Genomic DNA, 25073 nt, shown 5'->3' with positions numbered 1-25073 from the left:
TTATCCTTGTTGGCAATTTGAATTTTAAGCCACGTTGATATAAGCAGCTGATGTAAGCTCGAGCATGTCAGGCTCTAGTAATGGCAGAGATCAATCTCTAATGTGAAAAATCTACGTGTAGCTACGTTAGTCAGTCCCATGAACAGGTTGAAGTGTCTAGATTTTTTACTTCATCTAAAGGTATGCCGTGGGGCACCTCAGCGTAGGCATGGTGCACTGAGATATGGGTAGCCATTGAACCAAAGGCGTGCAGCAGATTTTCGAGCAAGTATTGCAGCGATCACCGAGAATGAATCTTGTTTCAGATCATTTTGCAATGACTGGTCCAAAGAATTTATCTGGCCCAATCTTCGACACGAGATCTCCAACAAGATGTTCATTCGCATCAGTTGCTGTGGTCAGCACGTTTACCTCGCCTAGAGTCTCGAGGCTTGTAGCCCTGAAAATAAATCAGCACTATCACAATCGAGGGACTATACAACTTTACCAATCAGCTGAATTGATCAGAGGAGAAAGTCGTTGCCATTGAAGTAGCTGTTATCTGTCGGTGATAGGTGGCGGCGAAGTAATCCTTGTGCGCGGCCAGCTTCATTTTCGTCCACCTGCTACCCTTGTGGCCTGCTTTGATGGGTTCGATTTCTATTTCAATGTGTTTAATCAGCCCACAGCAATCCTGGACGCTAGCATACACATCCGCAACGAAGACTTGTGGCAATCCATGAATGTCTCCAACACTCGATGCAGCTCGTTTGGCATTGTTCAAGCAATGCGTACAGGGTAGAAGCAGCTTCCCCAGTCTGACCTGCCCTACAAGACTAGCCGCTTCAATAACACCAGCCATGGAAACTCTTCCTATGTCCAACAGGCGGTTTGTTTTTGACGCTAAACAAAACATGATTGGTGAACAGAGAATCTCGAAACCTTGGTGTGCCGAACATAGTCAGACAGTGCCCTCTACAGTCTTCCGATCAGTCCTCCATGTAGAATAATATGGTGTGGTTTTTCTCGGCCGAATTGTCGAGAGGTTGCCTGACAAGTTCAGCTGCCACGTACAGCGTTGTTCTTGATCCTTTATTTGGAAGACAGATTCTGTGCTCCAAACCGCCGATTGCATGATGCATCAAGGTGTATTCGATCACGAGGGTTGCCAAGCGGAGCTGAGTTCGTCTTTATCGCCAAGAGGAGTACCACATGCTTGCATTGGTCCGAGAGCTGGACAGTATTTCGGAGCCCTGCATCTCGGATGCAAGAACTGAATTCAGGCAGCCAGCGTGGTGCAATTTGTTAAAGATCATCAGTCCTGCCCTCAACATCACAACATCGCAAATATGAACTTTTATCCTTTTTTTACCAACAGGGAAAAGCTAGCGACTGAGCTGACGTCTTGGCCATCATGAGGGATTTGAATGTCCATAGACCAGGTGCAAAAGGTCAAGAGATTTGGGACAAATGCAAAGTACAATGCAGAAAGCCGTATTGAAGCTGCAAACTCATGGTGGTGCACAATTCTAGGCCCCGTCTCAACAGATCGCTGTTCCTTTCATATCATTGCCTTTTGTGTTGTCAAGCGAGCGCTTCCGCTTGGCAATCAATAACTGGACCAGGGGCTAGGTTTCCAGTACCTTATTCGAGGAAAGACAAGCCAGAAGTTCAGCAAGTACTACCTGATTGGAAAATGAATCACAGTGGCAGGTAGGGGGTGTATCAGCTCTGAGCTTAGATCTCAGTAGTTGGACTTTGACTTACAGCTGAACGCCCGCAAGGCGTTCGGAAATCCTTCAGCCTCACGACTACTAATGTGATCGCTGAAGAAAGAATCTTCCTCATAACTGTCCCATCATCCACATTTATTTCGTTTTGTACAGGACCCCGAAACCATCCAGACAAAAAATCCACAATCCCCCTTCCATTAGTACAATTTGTAATTTTCATTATTGAGGCCTCGAAATGAACAAAGCGCAAAAGCCTCTGTTGTTTTCGACGACCGGAAATAAAGATGAAGCAAGAGAAAACACTACGGAAAAGGTGCTTGCATACCTGAAGTACTTCGGCTATGTGGGCAAGGACTCTGAACTTGGATCAGGCGAGTTCAAGGAGGGTCTGACAGAGTACCAGAAGGATGCGGATATTCCTGCAACGGGAGAATTCGACTTGGCTACTGCTGATGACATGAACAAACCTTGCTGTGGTATTCCTAACGGGCGTGCTATAGCAGCCTTCGAGGCTGGAGCAACAAAATGGTCGTACTTCACCTTAAGCTATCGATTTGACAATTTCTGTGAAGAGGTGAGCGAGGCAGACTGCCGAAGGGTCATTACCGCAGCATTCGCCAAATGGTCGGCAGTGACACCACTTTTGTTTCGAGAAATATATGGTCCAGGCGCTGTGGACATTAGGATTGGGTGGTATCGAAGGGATCATCCGCCATGCAACTCGTTTGATGGTACAGGGGGGCTCGTGAATGGAGAATTCACTAATGTACTGGCTCACGCATGGCCGCCGCCGCCGATTGGCAGTGATCTCGCGGGAGATGTGCATTTTGATGAAGATGAGAACTGGAGTATCTCGCTCTTGGAGAACGTGGCGCTTCACGAGATTGGACATGCAATCGGCCTGAAGCATTCAACCGTAAAGACTGCCGTTATGTACTACCGTGCTAACGGACAGTCGAACCTGCAACCCGATGATATCGAAGGCATTCAGTCTATCTACAGCCCGTTTCACCCCGTCATTGCTGAAGGAGATCCAGGCCGAGGTATTGGGGATTATGACCTTCGATCAGCAGCTGACCGGGCTTTTCCCTTCGATTATACCGGGAGCGGCAAGGCCGATCACCTGTGCTTCTACCGACCCGGCACAGGGACATTCTGGATCTTGAGGAACAACTTCAACGGAACATTTACAGCCGTCTATGCCCAAGGTGACCCTGGTAATGGAATTGGCGGGTACGATCTCAAGTCTCCGGCTGATCGTGCATTTGCATTCGACTTCGATCATTCTGGCAGACTTGACCACATCGCTCTATACCGTCCAGGCACTGGCACATTCTGGATCTTGAAGAATGAAAACGGTAATTTCCGGGCCGTCTATGCGCAAGGCGATCCGGGCCGTGGAATCGGCGGGTATGATCTCAGGTCCACCACCGATCGCGCCTTTGCGTTCGACTACGACCATTCCGGCAAGCTTGATCATGTTGCGTTGTATCGTCCAGGCACGGGCACTTTCTGGATTCTGAAGCACGAAGCAGATCATAATTTCCGTGCAGTCTATCAGCAGGGTGATCCAGGACTCGGAATTGGTGGCTACGACTTGAAGTCTCCCAGAGATCTCGCGTTTGCTTTCGATTATGAGCATTCGGGAAAACTCGACCACATCACCCTTTACAGGCCCGGCACCGGGACATTCTGGATTTTGCAACACAAGAGCGACCATAGCTTTGCTCCCGTGTATTCTCAGGGCGATCCTGGACAAGGAGTTGCTGGTTACGATCTAAAGTCCGCTGCGGACCAAGCCATTGCTTTTGATAAGGATAAACTTATCCTCTACAGGCCTGGCAAGGGAGCTTTTTTTCTCCTTAAGAATGACGCGGGGACATTCAAAAGTCAATATGCCGTTGGCGATCCTGGCCCAGGCGTGGCAGGGTATGACCTAAGGTCTTCAGCAGACCAGGCGTTTAGCTTCGACTTCAACTCGAGTGGAAGTGCGGATCATCTGGTATTCATCAGGCCCGGCACGGGCACAATTTGGATATTCAGGAAGCTCTAAATATATGCTAATATTTATCGAGCTGAAGCTCCCTACTAGTTGCCTTCGCTGGTCTCGCGCATCCGCATAAGTCCGGGGCTGTATGGTGCTTAAGATGTGCTTAAGATATACTCAAAACGTCCTCAATGTGCGCAAATAATGTGGACGTACATTAAGTATAGTAGAAAGGCAATACCTTGGAGCGGTTAGTGACAGGACTGGAGCGTCCTTGCTTGAGCAAGAAGTCGTTACACTTGCGAATGGTAAATGACCCTATCCAGTTGCTGTAGATCTGCCATATCCTCTGTTGGGAACCTTACAATTAACAGCCGCCAGACTACGGAGCGTTTGGTTCTTTCGTTCTTTCTATCTTGAAAGAAGATCTTTCCAGCAGTCCGTCGCCTGCTAATATTTCCTCTTCATATAGGCTTAGGACTACATTCTCTCCAGATCCTTCTTTCTTTAAGGTTTACACTAGCCATTTAACTCGGTCAAGCAATCTCTTCGAGAGTTGCACTATATAACCCAGCTAATTATCTAGTAAACCTGATTAACAGCCTACATTAGGTCATAGCGATCATTGATTAGATTGATAGCAAGAAGAAAGTCCTCAACGATGTTCATGGTACCATATACGATGATTCTAGTAAAGATCCCGTATACCTAAAGTACTACAATCGAACGAACACTCCGTCCTCACTAGATTCTAAGCTAGTGTGCCAGTTATTAAGGCTATAGTTGACGTATTCAATGGCTGGCCTATCCATAAGAGACGAGGACTAACTATAGACTATCCACATTTATGTTCATCCACTCGGTCGGCAACACACCATTCTTCCGGAGGCTCTTGATGAAGCGATATCTGTTCAGATCATACTCAATAGGTCCCAAAGTATTCGCGATGCCAAAGATGCCAGTCCCGTATGTGGTATAGCGAGGCCAAATTGGGAGTCCATCTGTTCCTTGTCCGTTTGGATTTGTATACTTCGCAAAGTTGGTCCAGTATTTCCTCAATTTAGCAGAAAGCGCGAAATCTTCCTTACCAGGACTAACCCCGATCCTACTCGGTAGAAGATTGCCAAACACGAATGGAAACTCAACGCCGTGGTTGGGTAGTGGTGAATATGGTGACGAGTAGTTGTACAGATACATGTAGACATCTGACACTCCGCTATTCCGCAGCGTGTCACCGATTTCCCAGGTCTGTTCGCTAATCACGAGATCACCAATCAGAGTATCTGCCGATGTGTTGACCTGTCCTCGGGAGTCGGCAGGGTACAGCGCAAGGAATTCCAGAGTCCGGGCACCAAAATACTTCTCTGCACCGGCTTTAAACTGAGCTGGTGACATATGTGGAATTGCCCGAGGAAGAAATCCATTTCCTTCTAGTCTATTCCACCCTGCCATCAATGGTATCTTGAGCTGACGCTTCAAGCTCGCCTTAGTTGCTGGTGGTTCAGGGACGACAAATCTGTCCACTCCAGGGGTAAAGCAGATGAGCGTTGGATCGATTGCAAAGTCAAAAATCGTGTTATCGTTAATGGTTTGGGCAGGCACGGCGCGAAGCTGGGGGATCGTCGTTGCGTTGAGTCTTGCGGCAAAGTTTGTTCCATTGCGACGTGCTAGGTCGAATGGCATCAGAGAGCCATGCTCACTGTCCCACATACTTCCGCTTTCTATGATGGCCTTGTGAAATAGACCATTCGAAAGGGGCGAAGACATCAGAAGACCAATTGCGTGGGCACCAGCCGACTCTCCAAAGGCCGTCACATGGTCGGGGTCTCCTCCAAAGGCTGCGATGTTTAGCTTCACCCAGGTCAGGGCAGCAAGCTGGTCTTGGAGACCGAAATTACCAGAGAAAGACCCTTCCTGGTCCAGACCCGGATGTGCCAGAAACCCGAAAGCATTCAATCGATAGTTGAACTTGACCACCACCACTCCTTCCTGAGCAAGCAAATTGCCATCGGTTTCTTTCTCGGCTCCACCACCAAAGACGAAGCCACCTCCATGGACCCAAACCATGACAGGTAGCTTGTCCTTAGCAGTCTTCGCAGGTGTCCAGACGTTGATCGTTAGACAGTCTTCATCTTGAGGTGTAAAAATCGGATACTGTGGAAGACCTTGCCAGCATGTGAACCCGAACTGTGTGGCATTGCGAACACCAGACCAGCTCGAGGGTGGCCGTGGAGACTTCCAACGAAGATCGCCCACGGGTGGAGCCGCGTAAGGGATCCCAAAGAACGACAAAATGCCTGCACCATTTCGCTGATTACCGATGATACGGCCCCCGACAATAGAAAGATTGTGATCGATTGGATCACTACCACCACAGGCGCAACAAACGATAAACACCGCGACGAGGAGAGCACTGAAATTCAACATTATGGCATCGCACAATGACTTTTGTCTGGCTCTCTGTTCTGGGAACCCACATGGTTATATTCTGTGATAGCAGAACCCTGTAACATGGCAATTCCGGAAATTTCGAACCCGTTGGATCACAACGGCTATTTCGTGACTGCTACAAAACCCGGTAGAGCAGTGGAGATCTTGTAGTATTTCCCCGCGATCACTTCCTGACATACGCAGGTCCCGCAAATACTTCCCACCAACCGTGGGACCTGCTTTTCATGCGAGGTTCCTGGAATGCACTGTAGCCCCCAATAGAACCGCAAAGATGGGGCAAAGTCACTCCATCTTTTCCAGATGGAGGCAGAAAATCGATGACTTCCGGACTGGAGTAGCTTATAGATCTCTCCACTCACCGAGATTGCCTGGCAGAAAGTGAAGCATTCTCCCATTGTCCTTCGGAGTCAACGGGCCGGTCCGTCAAAGGTGATCATGCATGGGCACTCGTGCGTGGAGAGAAAAGGAAAGGAGAGAGACAACAGGACTGAAAGCTTTTATGAAAAAGGACATAGCGTGATGAGACTGTGAATGCCGGCTTGTAATTCGACAGACTCTCTCTCGAACATCACTCTTTACAATCAATCTCATCGTCGCGCAGCCTGATATAGACTTGGGTTGGCCATATATGCGTAATGGGATTCTTTGTCCAAGGTGAGACACTGAAATGTCGCGGGAACGCTGAGCCAAGAGGAGTGGCGGAAAAAATCAACGTAGGTGTTGTTTAAGTCTTCGATTGTAGACATATGCTGGGTTCTCATACCTATCCAACGTCCTCTCAAGATACGTAAACCCTTGATGCCTCTTGGTCAATTGTCGTCCTAATACTTGATCGAGACGTCGCAACGAAGCCCCCTGCACGGAAATTCGGAATGAAAGCACGGACGATTGGACTCGCCGTCATCGGTATCAAAAGCGAAAGAAAACATGGTTCTTCATGCTGGGCAAGAGGCTCAAACAACGGTGGAAAGGTCATGCCGATCGCAATGCCAGCATGGCAAGAGACACTTTTACTCATGTCACCAGACACGAAAACTTGTTGGCCGGGTGTGTTGGCAATGTAATGATCCTGACGGATCCTCGGAACGAGATCGCCCAACACAACGTTAACTTCGACCAGATTCGCAGAGATTCACGCTGGGATCGAAGATCTGATTGGAACGCCCAGAACGAAGCAGGTTATAGAGCGGTTGTTTCTCGAAGGCAGCTTCACTTTGAGTGCATCAAGCGAATCGCTGTCGCTAGGATGATGCTGACACATTACTTCAGGTTTCGTTTGATTTGTAGCCAGAGAGCACCACATATCAAGACAAGACCCAAGTCTGATTAGGAAGACTTCCCTTGTCTATAGGAGCCTAGCTTCTCCATCAAATCTAAAGGTCCTCCAATCCTTATCGCAGTTGGCGTACAAAGCCCACAATTGTGACAATTGTCTTCGAACGGCTTAGATACAAGATATGAGTGGCGGGCATCTGTCTAGATAATGCAACAGGCATGCTTGAGATAGCTGATCAGCTTTACTCCGTATTCTCTCGGGATTAACGATAGTAGAAAGTGGATTGAGGTCTGGAAACCTCATGTTCGGATGCCGTCAATCCTTGCCCATAATCTTTGATTGATGTCCACAACGTGATGGACAACTCAGCGTAATTAGCTGCGAGCCCTGCAATCACAGCAGGTTTATCCAACGTGGGTCATCCATGTCTTGAACACATTCCACCTGATCTTTCTCGTAAGGATGGTATGAATTGGGTCACTTGGCGAGACTCGAGGGTGATTTGGCGGCGAGATTGCAGCGGAGAACGTTTGAGGTCCTGCGCCTCCGATCTGCGGTTCTGTGACGCTTGACGATCCAGGATTTATTCCTGGGATGGAATGCAGGTGGACTATCAGGAATCGCCGTTGCGAATGTGTTATAGGACGCCTTGCTTGGTTTCAAGCGGTGTCGCTCCTCATCTGTTCTCAAAGGAGTAAAGATTTGTGCCGCTCTTTGAGTCTGCGCAAACCATTCCCCGGATCTTGCGTGTACTCCATATTTCAGAATGCGAAACCGCAAATGAGAACGACCGCAATAGTCGTTATCCAGAGATAGAATACTCCACCGCGTCGGTCTTTGAGTTCACCATGCCCCACTCCTCCCGTGGGTGCCTAGCCTCGCACGCTGTCACTTTGGAAGAGCGCTTTGGGACATCACACAGCACCATATGAGACGTCTAACCGAAGATGCCAAGAGCTAACACAGGTCGTTGAGGAAGCCTAGGACCGCGTGCTAGGGTTCGAGGACAATCGCCCCAATGATCTGCGCCAAGCCTTGCGGCAGATACACCGCCCCCACTGATATACGAGCCTGGAAGATGTACGTATTTCGGAAAGCCTAAAGTCTAGGCAACACCATAGTGAGCCAGTCAAGGCATAGACCAAATCTCGTCCAATAAAGCCGGGGCCATTACGTCGAGCTGGTGGGTGATACAGAGATGTTGACCGCAGTCCATGGCATTGCCCAGGTGCAAAGGCTTCCGCTTTATATTTGGACATCCTCTTGTAGTGCAGACATTTCCAGTATTGCTATCTGCCTTTTCATCCGAGCGATTAATCTAACTCAGAACCTCTATCAGGATGCGGTTTGCGACTTATACTACCTCATCTTTGGCGTTCCTAGGGCTGGCTGCCATTGCAGTTGCACAAAGCAGCAACGATCTGTCCTGGATTCCCTTTGATCGCCAGAGGTTCGACGGAAATGTTGCTCTCGATACCAATGGCGATGTTCAACTGTTCTGGAAAACTGGAGACACAAACTCTACGTTCGGGATTGCCTCCCGATCAAGCGGCTATCTGGCTCTAGGTTTCAGCGAGACTGGAGCAATGACTGGCGCTGATATCGCTGTGGGATACAAAGATCAAGATGGTAAATTCACATTTGAGAACCGCCATGCGATGGGCTTCATTACCCCTGATGTCTCGCAGGACCAGGAGAACAACATGCGACTTGAGGAAGGTTACCAAGCAGACGGGGTTACTGCTTTCGTTTTCGAGAAGCAGAACAAAGCCACCTGTCTCAAACTCCAGACTGATGTTGAAAAGGACGCCTGGCAATGGTTCATCTATGCACATTCTGACGACAACACCTTTGCCATACATGGACCCGGCAATAATGGCAAGAAGTACGTCAAATTAGGAACAGGCAAAACCATCTCGACAAATGATGTTCGAGACATCGCTAATGCGAAGAACTTTTCTATTGTCCAGGGTGAAACGACAATCCCGACCGCGGAGACTACTTACTGCTATACCCTCCATAAAATGCCCGCGGGAGCGAACAATTACCTGCTCGGTGAACGACCAAACGACTCAAGTGCACTCCTTCACCACTTGGTTCTTTATGCATGTTATAATCTCCCTGACGAGTACATGGATATGCTTGGTAAAGAGCCCAACTGTAACTACGAAGAATTCTCGAACCCTTGTAATGGTTTCGTGACAGAGTGGGCTCCCGGCATGTCTGGTCGCACATTCGAACCTGGTTATGGCAAACCCTTCGGCACCGACCACTACGAATATGTGATGCTGGAGACACACTACAACAATCCCGAAGGGATTGAGGGCGCAAAGGATAATTCAGCTTACACATTTCTCTACACCGAGGACCCCGTCGAAACAGAAATCGGGACTTTGACATTGGGCGATTTGCAAGTAGAAGGATGGTTCCTCGAGCCTGGCAAGCCTCTCGTGGCACATTCTACAGTCTGCACGCCTGAGTGTACCGACCGCTGGCCCGCTGAGGGTATCACGGCTGTTTCGGTCTTCCATCACATGCATTATCGGGGTCGCAATGCGCGCGTTCAGATAATTCGAGATGGAAAAGAGATCACTCCTCTATCCACCCTCCGTGATTTTGAATACGGCTATCAGTTTTCCAAAAACTTGGACTCTATTCAATTGCTTCCCGGGGACAAACTCATTACCACTTGCGAGTTCGACACATCGAATGACACCGCCCCGGTTCCTGGTGGCCTACCAAGTAAAGACGAAATGTGCTTCGCATGGGTTGACTACTACCCTGCCAACAGTGTCCTCGCTTGCACACAAATCAACATGGGCAGCTCTCCCGAGAATTTGATCAATGGCACTGCAGCCCTTTGCATGGAATCCTCTGCAGAAACCCCGGCCGTATACACTTCACCATTCCTCACCTCCACGTTCCAGAATCTAACAGCCTCTGGTAACACCTGTCCTGCTGATAACACCACATCCGGATCTCCAAACCAAGCTGCAGTCTTGAGTACTTGTCCAGAGACAGATGTCTGTTTTTCGCTGAATGTGCCTGAGGAATCGGCCCGCTCAAATTCGGGTGACATCTACTTTCAACTCTCAGCACCAACGACGTATTCGTGGGTAGCTCTCGCGCAAGGCACCTCAATGAGTACCGCCAATATGTTTGTCATGTATAGTTCAAGTGATGGTCAGAACGTGACGCTCTCACCAAGAACTACATCAGGACATGTGATGCCAACATACAACGAGGGAGCTAACGTTTCTTTGTTGGAAGGGTCCGGAATCTCCAATGGCAGGATGACGGCCAACGTCCGATGTAGCAATTGCAACCAGTGGGGCTCAGGCACCATGAGCCTGCAAGGCGGCAACAGCAATTGGTTGTATGCACATTCCCAAGGCTCACCTATCAACTCTGATGACACGAGAGCCCCAATCTCGCAGCATGATGGGAAGGGTTCCTTCCGGTGGGATCTCTCGCGGGCCACTGGAGGCACGGGTGGGAATCCGTTCATCAATGCGTCATCGACAACGACAACAACTGGGGCTGAGGGACAGAACTCGTGGCAGAGATTATCCACACAGACACAGAGCCGTTATGTAAAGGCTCACGGAGCGCTGGCTTCCATCGCCTTTGTCGCTATCCTTCCCGTCGGTGCCATCCTTGTCCGTTTGACTAGCTTCCACGGATTACTCTGGACCCATGCTTCCTTACAGATCTTTGGTTACATTGTCTTCATCGCGGCAGCAGGGCTTGGTATATTCATTGCAAAGGGCGGTGCCTATCTGCATGAACCGCACGCAATCATCGGCATGATACTGCTTGGCACCCTGTTTTTCATGCCATTCCTAGGTACGATCCATCACAAGATGTACAGGAAGGTCCAGAAGCGGACAGTGTGGTCATATGGCCACATCTTCACCGGGCGAGCTATCGTCATCCTCGGCATGATCAATGGTGGTCTGGGTCTTCGACTGGCTGCTGCCTCAAGATCTTCCAAGATTGTATACGGTGTCTTCGCGGGCTTGGTGGGTGTCGCATATATCGGCGCGATGGTCCTGGGTGAGCATCAACGTTCCCGAACGTCCCCACACAACGTCGTAGCTTCCTCATCAGCCAGTGGTGAGGCTAAGCGACTCAATCGAGACGAGAGTGGTAGTGATTCATCTCACTAGACGACCAATCAAGAACCACATGATATTCTTAGGGCCAGTTGTCGAAAATAGTATGCTTCGTATGTTGAAGTTGTTGATGAAGGATTGTTGCAGCACAGCTCTCAGTGGCCATCACATTGGCGTTGGGAGTGCTTCGTACGAGGGTAGTGTCTGAGCTGGAGACATTTTGACCAGAAAAAATGGTAAGAGATGAGTCAAATGCTAGCCTTTACCTAGCATCACGTAAAGGACCAGGGGGAGACCTCATGGAACAAAAATTTAGCTCGCATCATCGAATGGAGGAACTCACTTATGCCACGGAGGCTATATAATGTCAAATAGTACCGCAATTCATTTGGTATCACTTGAGTCAAACCCATTGTCATGGAAATATTTCCCTTGGCCACCCTTCGAAGGTTGCCCTTTGGATATATCATCACTGTACGTCCTAAGTTTCATATCGCTGGCACCGCAATTTGAAGCGCTCAGTGATAGCCTACTTACTTCTTTTCACCAATTTTGCTCATTAGGTTCCGGCCTCTCCCGGTGAGCATTCAGGACATCCTGTGCTTCACCGCACCATTTATCAATGTCCAAGTCAAATTGAGGCAGTAAGGACACATTTCCAGTCTCCTTGAGCATGATCAGAAGTAAGTTCTTGGCCTCGACCAAATTTCCATCCATTGTGAGGATGTAGGCTTGCGATTGACGACTTTTGTTGACCACGCCATCGGTGAGCCCAAGTGTCTCGATAAAGCAGACGTTCTCCCATCCATGTGGTGCATTCCGGTGATGTGATTCACCTACTGCATAGCGACCCAGGTATATCAGCTGGCTCGCAACATCTATGAAGCATGTTGCAGTGAGTGGATTGGAGAAAATGAGGAGCCTTCCAAAACCTTGGTACGCACACTGGTATGCAGCTAGTGCTTCAGCACGACGATCAAGGTTGTACTGGGCATGGCTTATTTGATTAAGTACCTGATACTTTGACAAGTTTGCTGGATCATCCAAATGGTTAAGTGCACCCTCGGACTTCCTCGAATTGGACAAGTTTGAGGGTGTTTGATTGCGATTGAACGAAGGACTCGATATCATTCTGAGTAATAACCTACCTTTGGCTGGAAGGAGGGGCCGATGGGGCTGTGGCGGAAGCCATGGTTAATGCTGTGGGTCGAGCCGAAAGATCCACATTCATAGCCTTATCTACTGTGGTATTAGATGTAGGAGATCGCAGGATTGAAGATGAATGATTGTAAATCATGGTGGATTATAGAATATTCGTCCACATGGAATCGAAAAAGACTGCATCAGGCTAACACTGATATACTTGAACACCTCTGGGAGAGTGCAACACGATGCAGTGCTCGCTGGTCCTGTAAGCCGCGGCCATGCGAATGAGGAGTTGATTCCAGTATCCGTATTATGAAGGAGCCCAAGGCATCCTTTGTTGTGCGCTAGCCAGTCAGACGAGCACTCGACGCTGAATGTGCAAGTTTGTTACTCCGCGAGGCAGACAGGATCCGGATGAGTGCCCACTGAATGTCCAAGAGAGACGCCTCATTCTCTGAGCCGCATGAGGTACGAAATAGCGAGTAGTGGTGTTGACCTACTCGTAGGTACCCAAAGATTTCCAAGACTACAACATGATCCAGATCCTGCCTAGCAGCGGACGTGGTTGATATTGAATATGGTTGTTTATATAAAGGAACCACCCTGGGCAACGGACATTCTCGGTACTCGGTACTCGATGGCGGTGAAGAGCCCCCACGCAAGCCGGAGCATCAATGGTCATGATCAGGCTTGCCGGAGATGAAGATGCCGGTGAGCCTGAGGGTCGTGGCTCCGGGCCCGAGTGACCCCTATCACCCCTATTTATTTACCTACGGACCTAGGTATTAAGCCACTATTATTCATTAACTAAGTTTCAGGTGCTGCTTCCCCAACATTCCCCCCATTGCCTGCTACTTTTTTTTTTCTGAGGCCGGTAAACACCACAGTCACTACCTACAGGATCCTATTTATCACCACATCACCCACCAACTCAATGTCCACCGAAATAGCCACCCCTGGGACAATCCCAAACGGACCTCATGACCCCGAAAAGCCGGCCACTGAAATCACCAATGGGTTGAATGAACTCAAATTGAATGATCAGACTACACCCGTCACGACAACCAACCCAGCCTCTGCGCCCAAACTTCCTCGATCGTCTGCCGATGGTCTCATCAAGACTCCCCTGGCCGAGCCCCTCGAATCTTCACAGCCTGTCCCAAGACCAGCCCTGACCTCGGAGCAAGAGACCAAATATGCCACTCTACTCAAGAATGTACAAGCATGGACCGAGATTGCGGAAGCCTCCACCAAAGACGCAAAGTCGACTCCCATAACCGACTCGGAGCGCATGTTCCTCACGAGAGAATGTCTACTTCGATACTGCCGGGCTACCAATTGGGATATTGCACAATCAGAAACAAGACTGAGAAATACCTTGGTATGGCGACGAGAATACGGGGTGGAAACCCGCACCAAAGACTTTGTGTCCATTGAGAATGCGACAGGAAAACAAGTCATTTTGGGATGGGACAACCATGGACGCACCTGTCAATATCTCCGACCCTCCAAGCAGAACACCGAACGCAGTGATCGACAGATTCAACATCTCGTGTTTATGCTTGAACGCGCCATTGATTTGATGCCACCAGGTCAAGAAACCCTGGCACTACTCATCAACTTTGCAGAGACCAAGTCAGGTCAAGGAGCCACGTTGGCACAAGGTAGACAGACCTTGAACATTCTGCAGAACCATTACCCCGAGCGACTAGGGCGTGCCCTGGTCAGCAACGTCCCCTTCTACATCTGGGGATTCTTCAAGTTGATCACCCCGTTTATTGATCCTTTGACACGCGAGAAGATCAAGTTCAACGAGGATGTGGGGCTTCATGTTCCTCGCGAACAATTGTTGAAGGAGAGTGGTGGTCACGTCGAGTTTGAGTATGACCATGATTCCTACTGGCCTGCTCTGAATGCATTGTGTGAATTCAAGCGGGCGGAACAATTGGCGAGATGGGAGAAAGGCGGTAAGAAGATTGGAGAGTATGAGGGTTATCTCAAGGGTGCGGAGGAGAAGAGTCTCAGTGAGAGAGAACAGGAGGTCGAAGTCAAGGTCGAGAACTGACCTGGGACTATATTATTATTGTTGCCTTATATCTTTCGTATGGTGTTCTGGTAGACTGGGTACCTGGGTGCTTCAGGTACGTGATCCGATATAGTATCTGATAGAGATTGTCACATGTTAATTTCGACTCCCAACACCCGTCGCTGCTTTTGTCTGCACTAACTCCAGACAGGCAGGCTCGATCGCCGGATTAAACATCCAACATCCCATCCCACCTTTTCCTTTCCCGTTTCCCCCTCCATCATTTCCCAACCATCCACTGCATCCCACACTCACTTCCCATTACTGCTCCCAGCCTTGAGGATCGCTGTTCCCATCACCACCAGTGGCCGAGGGTGCCACCACCGTATCCATCGTTGTGTGCCTCAGCTCTTTTTTCCCCCTTAGGTTCCTCAGCCTGGACCTTGTGCCTCTCCTCCCCCGCGACAAAAACTAAGCCGACACGTTCCCCAGACCCGCTCACTACGACTTTTATTAATTCTCACCCGCTTTCTCTCTCACACGCTCGCTTTTCACCACCCTAGCCTCACGTTCAGCCCATCATACGATGCAGCTGGACCCTTCATCATGGCAGAGAATGTTGAGGTGACCAGAAGTCATAATACCACTCCCACTGCCATCCCTCCCACCAACAACGCACATCTACTATCCTCTTCCAACAACTCCTCATCGCCATCACCAAACTCGTCAACTCATCCTTCGCATCCCTCCCTCCACCATAGTCCACCTCCTCTACATGGCCATGAGGCCACCTTTGTGCGACCTGCAGATCTCCTGAGACCCCGCGCCATTTCTCGTCCCCTCACCCCGGCCAGATCCGATCGTCCTATCGATCGAGATGAAAGAGCAGGCTTGGTAAGATGATACAACTCGAGGTATTTGAATCTATCTAACCGGATTCCAGAAAGCCATCCGGGACTTTTTAAGAGTACGCACTTGTTATGAAGTGCTTCCCCTCAGTTTTCGCTTGATCGAACTCGACGTGGGCTTGACAGTCAAAGAAAGTCTGAATATCCTGGTTCAGTGCGGTATGTTTATGCTTGGATTCATGAGACCTTACAAGGTGCTGACCAGTGGTTCAGGAATCGTCTCGGCTCCGTTGTGGGACTCGACTACTTCTACCTATGCCGGTCTCCTAACAGTTACCGATTACTTGAATGTGGTCAGATACTACAATCTCCACGCCGATAAACTCAAAGATATCGACAGTTTGCTCCTGAGTGATCTTAAAGGTCAGTCCTTCAAACTCCTGGATATCTCCGCGCTAACCTGCTCATCAATCAGATGTCGAAAAAGTCCTCAATGTCAAGGCTCCCGAAACTTTGTCCGTGTCGCCCGAAGCCATTCTCTACGACGCTCTACGAAAACAGCTAGTTTCGCGTGCTCGACGTATTCCCCTGGTTTCCTACGACAGTGATACTCAAAGGACCATGGTCACCAGTGTCATCACTCAATACCGTATCCTCAAATTTATCGCTATGAACGTCAAGGAAACAGACATGCTGAGAAAGCCGCTGGAAACCATCAAACTCGGGACCTACGGAAAGATTGTGCGCTGTAGTATGGACACTACCGTGTTGGACGTCGTGGACGAGATGGTGACCAAGAATATCTCCAGTGTTCCGGTTGTCACCACTGAGGGTGAGATGATATGGAGAATCATTTATCACAAAACTCTGCTAACCTCGCTGTTCAGGAGTCCTGTTGAACGTGTTTGAAGCAGTAGATGTCATTGAAATTCTCAAGACCGGCGATTACGGCAATCTCACCTGGACCGTAGGCAAGGCTCTTTCTGCACGATCACAAAACCATCCCGGCATTTACTGCTGCTCGTTCGAAGACGGCCTAGACACCATTTTTGAAACCATCAAGAAATCACGAGTTCACAGGTTGATGATCGTCGACGATAACAACTATCTTAAGGGGATATTGTCTCTCAGCGACATCCTACATTACCTTTTGGTTGAAGGCCATGAGGAACCCAACCAGGCATGATGAAAACAACCGCCAAGAAACGATTGGAATGAAACAGGGTGGACTACTTGCATAGCCAGGCGTTTTTTCGAGGCCATGAATGGAAAAAACGGATGGGGGCAATCTGTCTTTCACTGGGTAATAATGAACTGCCACAAGGTTTGTGTCAATGGCTGGCGGGTTGGAACCCGAGATAGAACAGCGGTCACGATAGATTCGGAATGACCCAGGGTATTCGACACGAGGACGAGACAACTTAATAGTAGATATTCTGCCTAGGAGCGTGATGCTAGCAGTACACGATAGAGTAATGTCAGATCTTCCTGATATGGACCCGCACGTTACACTTGAATGACCAACAGATCTTCTCGACAGACGCGCTCAGGTTCATACTGGAGTCATATTCCCGGCCAGGTGACATGGTCAATAACACCTCCTCTCGTAGGATACGAAACGGCTTACAGCAAACCCCTATGCTTGCGTTGCTGGACACAACTCAGAACCTTTGGACACAGCAGTCTAGCGCAATCTGCTGTCGAGCTCGTCACATCGATAGGCCTTCTGATGGAGGATTCTGCACGTCCTGTCCTGTCCACAGCTTGAACGCCGCCGAGGCTGGTCAAAGGTCTGTGATGCCGATCTCTTGCGGTTGGAAAAGTTGGCTGGTCTCTCTGACCGTCATTGATAAGACCGGTTCTGAGGCTGATATTTTGCGTGGGCGTGGTCATCGTTGATATCGTGACTTCATTCTTCCGATCGTTGTTCTCGTTATTCCCATGGTGCTTTGGCCTTCCGCACTTTCTGCACATGAAACAGCTCAGAAACCAAGTAAGCAGTGCTTTCGCGACTCTGCTCATGTTCACAGAAATCCGAAGAAACTAGCGCTCCAATGCATTATAAGTTTGAAAAAAAGATTCGCAGATGCCTCTCATTTCCCGAACTCCGTGAAAGGAAAATCGAAGAACGAGTCCGAGTCCGCGGCCTGGTCGAACAAGCCCGCAAACTCGTCTCTGATATACGAGCCCTCAAACGCCGACGTCATGGAATTACTCCCGGGCGTCGGGTCGCTGAAGTCGGGAAACTCCATTCTGAAGTCGTCGGACTGCTGGCTGCTGTCCTTGGGGATGGTCATCTGGCGCGGGAGGCTGGCCTGTGCGGTCGTCGCCAGCGTCGCCGCCGAGGTGATCTTGGACTGCAGTTCCTCGAGCCCCTGTAGCCGTTTCCACAGGCGCATCAGGGGCCCCGAGCGCGTGCTCAGCAGGCGGATCAGCTTCAATGCGAGGTGGAACTCGTCGCGCACGATCGTCCAGAATTGGCTGGTGGCGTTGACGACCAGCAGCGAGAGGTTGCCGAACGAGCTGAGGACGAAATGCTTGAAGACGATCGGGTGCGTTCCAATCAGGTTGGTCGTCTGGTTCAGTTGCCACATGGTGGCGATGGAGCTCTTGGCCACGTCCGCCGCCACATGTGCATACCGTTCGTTCTCGCGGATCCTCGTCGATGACTGCAGTATCGGCCGGTAGATCAGGTTGCGGAGGTAGTTCTGCCGGATGTACAGGATTGTCGGAAGGTAGAGAGGATCTTGATATGAGTCTTCGTCGGGGAGCTGGATGTTGGCTCGAACGTACGAGAGTTGCAGTTCGTCCGGGACTTGGTTGTACCATCGCAGGATCTGGTAGTCGAGGAAGTCGATTTCATCTTTGGATATCACCGACGCCTTCTCGCATTGGTTGTTGAGGATTTGCCAGGCTTTGCCCGCGAGTTGCGTCCATTCCACCATGTTGGATAGGAACGGATTTGATATGTCCTGGTACTATGATGTTAGCGTTTTGTATCCTGTCGAGCCAGATTGATTGGACCGGAATCCAACAACCTACCATTGTATACAAAGAAGGGTCAATATGAGAGTCTTGGATGGAGTACGGAACTCCTTGGCTGAGACTCGTCCTCCGTTCCAATGTGTATACCGACCATAGGACTCTCAGTGCAATCATGCGATCACTTTCGTCTCGAAAGGTCTTGAGGATGGTTTCCCTCCGGTGCAAGCCCATCTCTAGACAGTGTCTTGCTGCGAACCCTATGATTCGAAAGGTCCGCACCTGGTCATCAAGGTGATAATAGTATAAGGCCTGGAGAAATTGAGTTAGTCTCGAAGTATTTGAGTCCACGATATTTCTTCGTACCACAAGAACCAGTAACTGAATTCCACAGATCCCATCAGAGTTCCAGAGAAGGCCTTCTACAGCCTCCGTCACGCTCTGGAACAGTCTTTGCGCCTGGTCGCTACGTCCACCACTCTCGAGCGTTCGTCCAATTGCAATAACGACCTTCAACTTATTCGTATGCGCGTTGAAGATGGCTTCCGCAGCAGCTAGACCTCTTTCCTTCAACTTACCCCCTTGAGCCGATTCGAGAGAGCCGAATACTCGGTTGGCTATATTCATCATTGTATGGTGGTCGAATATTGGATACGTCGAACCAGGGCCTCGGCAGAAGTCGCAGATCAAACGAAGTGCGTCCGCTCTTTTGATGTCCCAAAGTGGATCCATTGTGAGCATCTTCATGAACGCTAGAATATCAAATGAGATTAGCTTCGACATGTTCAGAGTAGATCTTTGGCAATGGTGTTCGAATCAGTCGGTGGAGTAGGCATCGGCTTAGTTAAACAATTTCTGACAGAAGTAACTTACGACCATACTGAGCAGGCTCGAAAGAGAACTGCCGTGATACAGCATCCTCCGGGGTGGAAGCATCGTTGATGACGGCGTTGAGACCCATGGCCTTGAGGTTGCCGCTAACGACACTCAAAGTGAATTCCGAGCTGGACGGGCCATAAAAGCTGGGGGATTGGTGTTCCGGTGCTCGATATGGCGTTGTCTCATCGCCCGTATATGTCTGAGTGGGGGATTCCGTATGGCTGCTCTGCTCCACAGGCGCACTAGGAGGCAGAGGCTCGTCACCACTAACCCCGCTGATTGGAATGACCTGGTTATAAAGACCATGGAACTTGTCAAACGTTGACCCGGAGGTCTTGTTCAACCACTTGGGCCTGGCGGACTCTTTCCGTCCGCGTCGATTGGCTTGTTGATAGATGCATGGCGCCTCCTGAGTGGCGCACCTGCGACACGGCTTCTGACCATCACATTTGATTTTCCGTCGCTTGCATTCGAGACTGTATCTCTATCAGTAATGGAGGGTTTCAGTCCGGGGAATTGCTAGTCTTCGTACCATGCACGAGTTGCGTAAGTTGCTCGCTTTGACTGTGTGCTCTGCTCGATTTCCTTCGCCAACTCCTGCAACTCGGGGTCCATCTGTCAGGTTTGTGGGGTCTCCGGATGTGGAAAATCGATCCAGCCTCTAAAATCCAATCGAGACAGGGTCGAGTTTCGTCGTCCTGGTATCGCTTGAGTATTGATCTAACTCGCCTCAGGGTGTTGAGTCACGAGTCCTTACGGCAATCTAAATCACTGGTCGAATGAAAGATGTGATGCAGGGGGTTAACATATTCTCAAAAAAGTTCATGTGTGTGTGTATGAGAGTACCATGAGTAGGATGGAGGTTGTCCAAGATATTGATGGGCCTCGGGCAGCGGAATAGTTGTCCGAAATTGGCAACGTTTTCCGCGCACGTGCGATCACGCTTTATTCTCTGAGCAATGGAGAGCAATAACAAATTGCCTTCCGAAGGGTATAGTATATTCTAGGAGTTATAGTACAGGTCTATAGTTTTATCGTCGACATATCGACTGTCGTTGCCGTTCGTCACACATAATGTTCGTACAAAAACTCGTCTCAATTAGTAAGCACTGCCTTCATTCTCGAGTTCCTTCTCGACCACCACTGGAGGTGGAACTGTCTTAGGGGTTGGTGCCCATTTGCTCTTCTGTCTCAACTTGGGGCCGTATATAGTGAAGATGATCGGAACGGGAATCAAGACAGCTGCAACGCAGCCCAACAATGTGGCAGCCCATTGGATCTCCATGTTCACGAACATCTGACGGTCGAAAAGAGGACTATATGCCATGTTAGAAATGTGATGATGTTTTGAAAAGGGTCGGGCTTACCAAGCGGCGGCAAAGAGGGATCTTATAATCGTATTTCCTGCTAGAGCTGATGCGGCACTGGAACAGGTTGGTTAGTCCTGGACAGCTTCAAGTAAATGTTGAAGTACTTACAACATGAGATAGGCATCCACAATATACATTGCGAGTGCCATGAAAATTGAAAGCAACCCAAAGCCGATGAATACTCCGGCAAGAGTTGGGACAATCCAGTGGACACTTTTGTAGGCACCCGTCCAACCAAACCAGAAAAGTCCAATAGTGAAGATGACACCTCCCACTGTGGCGAGTGGCAGCCTCCATTCCGGTACGGCTTTTTGGCCATTTGCTAGGTATTTCGCAACCCAGATCTTGTTGTACAGAAGAGAGCTCAGTCCACTTGCGACCATACCAATTGCCAAGCCCAAGAATGGGAGACTTCCAACCCCAGGGGCCATGCCATGAACACCCTGAAAGACAAGAGGCAACGCGGACAATGTGATATAGATGAGCCCATAGACGAAGGTCATATAAATGCCGAGCAGGATTAGAATTGGTTCGGTGAACAGCATCCGTAGTGGTCTGGAAAGATTCTTCTCAACCATTTCGTGAAGATCGATCTCGATTTCTTCTTGCTTGGCATGGATAGCCCAGTTTTTGGTGCCACGACGGAGTAGTGCTGCTTTGGAGACCAGGACTGTTGGTGGATAGGTCTCTTTGACGAACAACAGGATAAGAGCGAACGTGGTGAAGCCCATGATTGCGGACCAGTAGCTATCCCATCTCCAACCGAGATAACTTGTCACGGTGAAAGAGCCAACGATCGGTCCCAGCGTCGGGCCAATGAAGACTGAGACTGCAAAAACTGTGAGTGCTGGTCCCCTTTGCTTTGCATCGTATATGTCCGAGTACAGAGCCGCGACAACAACGATGGGACTGCTCCCAAAAACGCCCATGAAGAAACGACTGATCATGAGGGTCTGAACATCCTTGGAGACTGCCGTTGCAACCGCAAAGACAGAGAACCCGAAATTACCAATTAGCAATGGCAGCTTGCGGCCACGGAGCTCAGACAACGGCGCCCAAAACACCGGACCGACCGCATAGCCAACAAGGTACAACGCGCTTGATAACGAGGCGACTTCGACGGAAATATGGAAATGCTCTGCTACCTGACGGGTGGCTGCGGACAGGACCGAAGAGGCAAATGTAGAGCAAAAACATGCCAGAGCACCGATGGCAGCTGTAACAAATCTATGGCGTGTTAGGCTTGGCTTGCTCAACGTTGCATCGTGGGACTTACTTGGTCCTTGGGCTCCAGTTCATAGGATGCAGAGGGTCATGAGCTCCTGTATGACAAGATTAGGCTTGCTGAATGAGGCGCACATTGATTGGTGATGCCTACCATCGAAATCAACCACATAAGCTTCCCTTTCTGCAGGAATATCAGGAGGATAGGACTTTCCACCCCCAAATGCTGGCAGGATGTTGGTTACACTCCGGCTGCGGTGGCGCGACTCCGGTTCGGAGCCTACTGTTTGGACATGCTGTATCCGTTGTGATTGAAGGCGTGCTATTTCAGTGGAGTTTTGGCGTGCATTAGTATTGATGGTTGTTGCATGAGATGAATTCGAACCACTTGTATTGGTTGGAGCAAGTTGTCTTGAGGACCATGTCTCGGCTCGCTCGAGGCTTGTATCTAGGGAATTCATGATAAGTAGCAATGAAATGAGACTTGGTTGAATGCGGAATGGGGAGGTTTCTTTGCAGAATGTTGCATGCACCAAGACATGGCGAAGCACAAGAGGTTTATAAGAATGCTCGAGGAAAGGCTACAGCCTTGATGAAAGCGATGGCATCATCCCATGCAAAGCCATAAACATTCAAAACCGATACAAACCGCTGGTTTTCTGGATTATTAAGGTCTGCGGCCGTACAAGATAGAGACCTATGACCGAACTGGGTAGGTGGCGTTGGGGTACCTTGCAGGTCTTGTACCAAGCACATCAACCACATGCTGCAGACCATTTGAAGCAAAAGAGCATATCGACTCTTGACGCATGCTCGGTAATCTAGATAGTATGAGTGCTTTAGTGGAAGCCATGTGAAGAAGGCATAATTCACATTCACAGTCTCTGGTTGATCAACCAGCGAAGAGAGAATTGGAGACTGGTGAGGTTTAAGAGGCCCGAGTCGGCTAATAGAACTCGCGGATTACTGAACTTGAAGTTCATGGTCCTGACCAGTAACAAGTGGCCATGATTAGGTCATGGCCGAGGAGAAAGGTCCTCTACAACGGCCGCAACGATGCCTTAGGAGATCCGCAAGCAGCTTCAGGTGAAGACATTGCAAAATTGGGCCATACAGCGTCATACGAAGACACATCGCATGAAGAGTGGATGCCTAGGTAGTTTCATTACATGGTATCAATCTAATAGACTTGATGGCGGTACTCCATCAAATGCAAGCTGTCGGAGAGTAAAAGGTGGAAAAGGAAAGGAAAGCTGAGCAATCCCGACCCGTCGTTCTTATCTTATTGTCACGTGATCTGGATGTACATATAGACATAGTGGGGGAAGTTGTGACCTTCACGCGCCCTTGTACGTAACTGTAGAGCCTCTTTCCTCAGCAGTAAATAATGACGTAATGCCCAAGCTGAGACCTCGGCAAAGCTGCCCCGCCTCAAACTCCGAATTCAACACGAAGAAGGAGGTCCATCATCACATTAGAACGTATTGCACTTCTGCAGTGCAGATGCTATCTTTGCTCTAGACTTCCAGGTGAATTTTTATAGCTTTGCGGATATAATGTCATCTCGATCAAGACTGACTGCCATTAGCAATCAACTAATCAACACCACAAAGTCCTCCATTAGTGCGCTGCAATCCAGAGGTCTCGCCAGCATGGCCCACACTCAGTCCGCAGCATGTAAGGGTGTTTCTAGCCATGGGTATACTCGTGACTGACCATCATAGGCTGCAATACTCCAGCAGTCATCAGCAAGGGCTATGTATGGCCTTTCCATAAGTTCTCAAGCATTGCGCTGACAGCAGCGTAGAAGGAGAAGGGCGACTATATTACCGTCGATGGTCTGAAAACTTGTCGGTCGCTCCAAATTCAAGTTAGCATACCTTCCGATATCTAATCAGCAACCTACGCAGATACTACCGGACCTTCCTCTGCCAGCCAAGGCATTCTCGTCATCTACGACATCTTCGGCTTTTTCCCACAGACCCGACAAGGAGCAGACATTCTCGCACACTCGGACAAGGAGCATCAGTATCAGATATTCATGCCGGATTTCTTCGATGGTAAACCCGCAGACATCTCATGGTATCCTCCTGACACGGAGGAGAAGGGCAAGAAGCTCGGCGAGTTCTTCCAGACTGCGGCCGCCCCACCAAAGACGATCGAGCGGGTTAAGAAAGTCATGAATGAACTCCAGTCCAAGAATCCCAATGTCAAGAGCTGGGGCGTCCTAGGCTACTGCTGGGGTGGAAAGGTAGGTCAAAGACGCAACAATAGTAGAATCACTACGGGCATAGGCTAACTCGCCCCTTTAGATCGTCAACCTCGTCTCCCAGGCTGGCACTCCATTCAAGGCCGCCGCCAGCTGTCATCCCGCCATGGTCGACCCCAAAGATGCGCCAAACATTACGATCCCTATATTGTCGATTCCATCCAAAGACGAAGATAAGTCGGCCATGGATCAGTATGAGGCTGCGCTCAAAGTCCCCAATAAGGTTGAATGGTATCATGACCAGATCCATGGCTTCATGGCGGCACGAAGCGACCTCGAGGACGACAAAGTCAAGGCTGCATATGAGAAGGCCTATCAGACTGTACTTGGTTGGTTCCACCAGCACTTATGAGGGGATGGAAAACCGTGATGAGTTGTAACGTGGAAAAGGAGTTTTTCAAGACTACTGGAGACTTTTTGTTGTGGCCGAATAAACGGACAGCAGCCAGAAAAGTTATGTACAAGCCGGACCATCCAGCTAGCGCGCGCCCTCAATATGCCCCTTGAAAATTTCAATCGCTTTCCAGTTGCTACAGATCTTTTGATATCTCGAAATCTGAGTCAGTACCAGAGAGAATACTCGGTATACTAGGTCTCCGTAGACCAAGGACAGGGTACTCATCCGTACCTAACGTGATGTGAGATGACATCGACAGTCCCAGTCGGATCAGTGTTGGCTTCATGAACTGTGGTTGGACATTACCCTGTGGTCCTGTCTGATCCCTGTTTGCACGACTTCTCTTATGATATGTTTCAAGAGACGGCTTTGCGCCTCCCAGCAAGACAGC

At 49.5% G+C, this 25073-nt stretch overlaps 9 protein-coding genes across 9 annotated transcripts; 5 read left to right on the top strand and 4 right to left on the bottom strand.

The window, feature by feature from the left end:
• Positions 1–1947: 1947 nt before the first annotated feature.
• On the top strand, positions 1948–3765 carry LTR84_009199 (uncharacterized protein; the record flags this gene model as incomplete). Its single annotated transcript, XM_064852741.1, has 1 exon — positions 1948–3765. One exon carries the CDS (start codon positions 1948–1950, stop codon positions 3763–3765), a length of 1818 nt encoding a protein of 605 aa, XP_064701205.1.
• A 762-nt stretch (positions 3766–4527) lies between these two features.
• LTR84_009198 (uncharacterized protein) lies at positions 4528–6126 on the bottom strand (the record flags this gene model as incomplete). Its single annotated transcript, XM_064852740.1, has 1 exon — positions 4528–6126. The coding sequence occupies one exon, from the start codon at positions 6124–6126 to the stop codon at positions 4528–4530; it is 1599 nt and encodes a 532-aa protein (XP_064701204.1).
• A 2640-nt stretch (positions 6127–8766) lies between these two features.
• Positions 8767–11595, top strand: LTR84_009197 (uncharacterized protein; the record flags this gene model as incomplete). Its single annotated transcript, XM_064852739.1, has 1 exon — positions 8767–11595. One exon carries the CDS (start codon positions 8767–8769, stop codon positions 11593–11595), a length of 2829 nt encoding a protein of 942 aa, XP_064701203.1.
• A 489-nt stretch (positions 11596–12084) lies between these two features.
• Positions 12085–12536, bottom strand: LTR84_009196 (uncharacterized protein; the record flags this gene model as incomplete). Its single annotated transcript, XM_064852738.1, has 2 exons — positions 12085–12419; positions 12530–12536. The coding sequence occupies 2 exons, from the start codon at positions 12534–12536 to the stop codon at positions 12085–12087; spliced, it is 342 nt and encodes a 113-aa protein (XP_064701202.1).
• Positions 12537–13621: 1085 nt separating this feature from the next.
• On the top strand, positions 13622–14752 carry LTR84_009195 (uncharacterized protein; the record flags this gene model as incomplete). Its single annotated transcript, XM_064852737.1, has 1 exon — positions 13622–14752. One exon carries the CDS (start codon positions 13622–13624, stop codon positions 14750–14752), a length of 1131 nt encoding a protein of 376 aa, XP_064701201.1.
• Positions 14753–15319: 567 nt separating this feature from the next.
• LTR84_009194 (uncharacterized protein) lies at positions 15320–16747 on the top strand (the record flags this gene model as incomplete). The annotated part of the gene is made up of 5 exons (XM_064852736.1): positions 15320–15607; positions 15657–15780; positions 15835–15984; positions 16037–16393; positions 16449–16747. 5 exons carry the CDS (start codon positions 15320–15322, stop codon positions 16745–16747), a joined length of 1218 nt encoding a protein of 405 aa, XP_064701200.1.
• Positions 16748–17654: 907 nt separating this feature from the next.
• On the bottom strand, positions 17655–20037 carry LTR84_009193 (uncharacterized protein; the record flags this gene model as incomplete). The annotated part of the gene is made up of 5 exons (XM_064852735.1): positions 17655–18539; positions 18604–18855; positions 18910–19295; positions 19417–19898; positions 19955–20037. The coding sequence occupies 5 exons, from the start codon at positions 20035–20037 to the stop codon at positions 17655–17657; spliced, it is 2088 nt and encodes a 695-aa protein (XP_064701199.1).
• A 484-nt stretch (positions 20038–20521) lies between these two features.
• Positions 20522–22477, bottom strand: LTR84_009192 (uncharacterized protein; the record flags this gene model as incomplete). Its single annotated transcript, XM_064852734.1, has 5 exons — positions 20522–20738; positions 20790–20846; positions 20901–22019; positions 22069–22114; positions 22171–22477. 5 exons carry the CDS (start codon positions 22475–22477, stop codon positions 20522–20524), a joined length of 1746 nt encoding a protein of 581 aa, XP_064701198.1.
• Positions 22478–23668: 1191 nt separating this feature from the next.
• LTR84_009191 (uncharacterized protein) lies at positions 23669–24637 on the top strand (the record flags this gene model as incomplete). The annotated part of the gene is made up of 5 exons (XM_064852733.1): positions 23669–23693; positions 23741–23775; positions 23824–23854; positions 23915–24267; positions 24329–24637. 5 exons carry the CDS (start codon positions 23669–23671, stop codon positions 24635–24637), a joined length of 753 nt encoding a protein of 250 aa, XP_064701197.1.
• Between the last annotated feature and the right edge of the window lie 436 nt (positions 24638–25073).

Source organism: Exophiala bonariae, assembly GCF_035927105.1.
Source record: "Exophiala bonariae strain CCFEE 5792 chromosome Unknown scaffold_36, whole genome shotgun sequence".
Lineage (NCBI taxonomy): Eukaryota > Fungi > Ascomycota > Eurotiomycetes > Chaetothyriales > Herpotrichiellaceae > Exophiala > Exophiala bonariae.
Note: the sequence above shows the minus strand (reverse complement) of the source record. Positions and strands in the feature narration are given on the sequence as shown.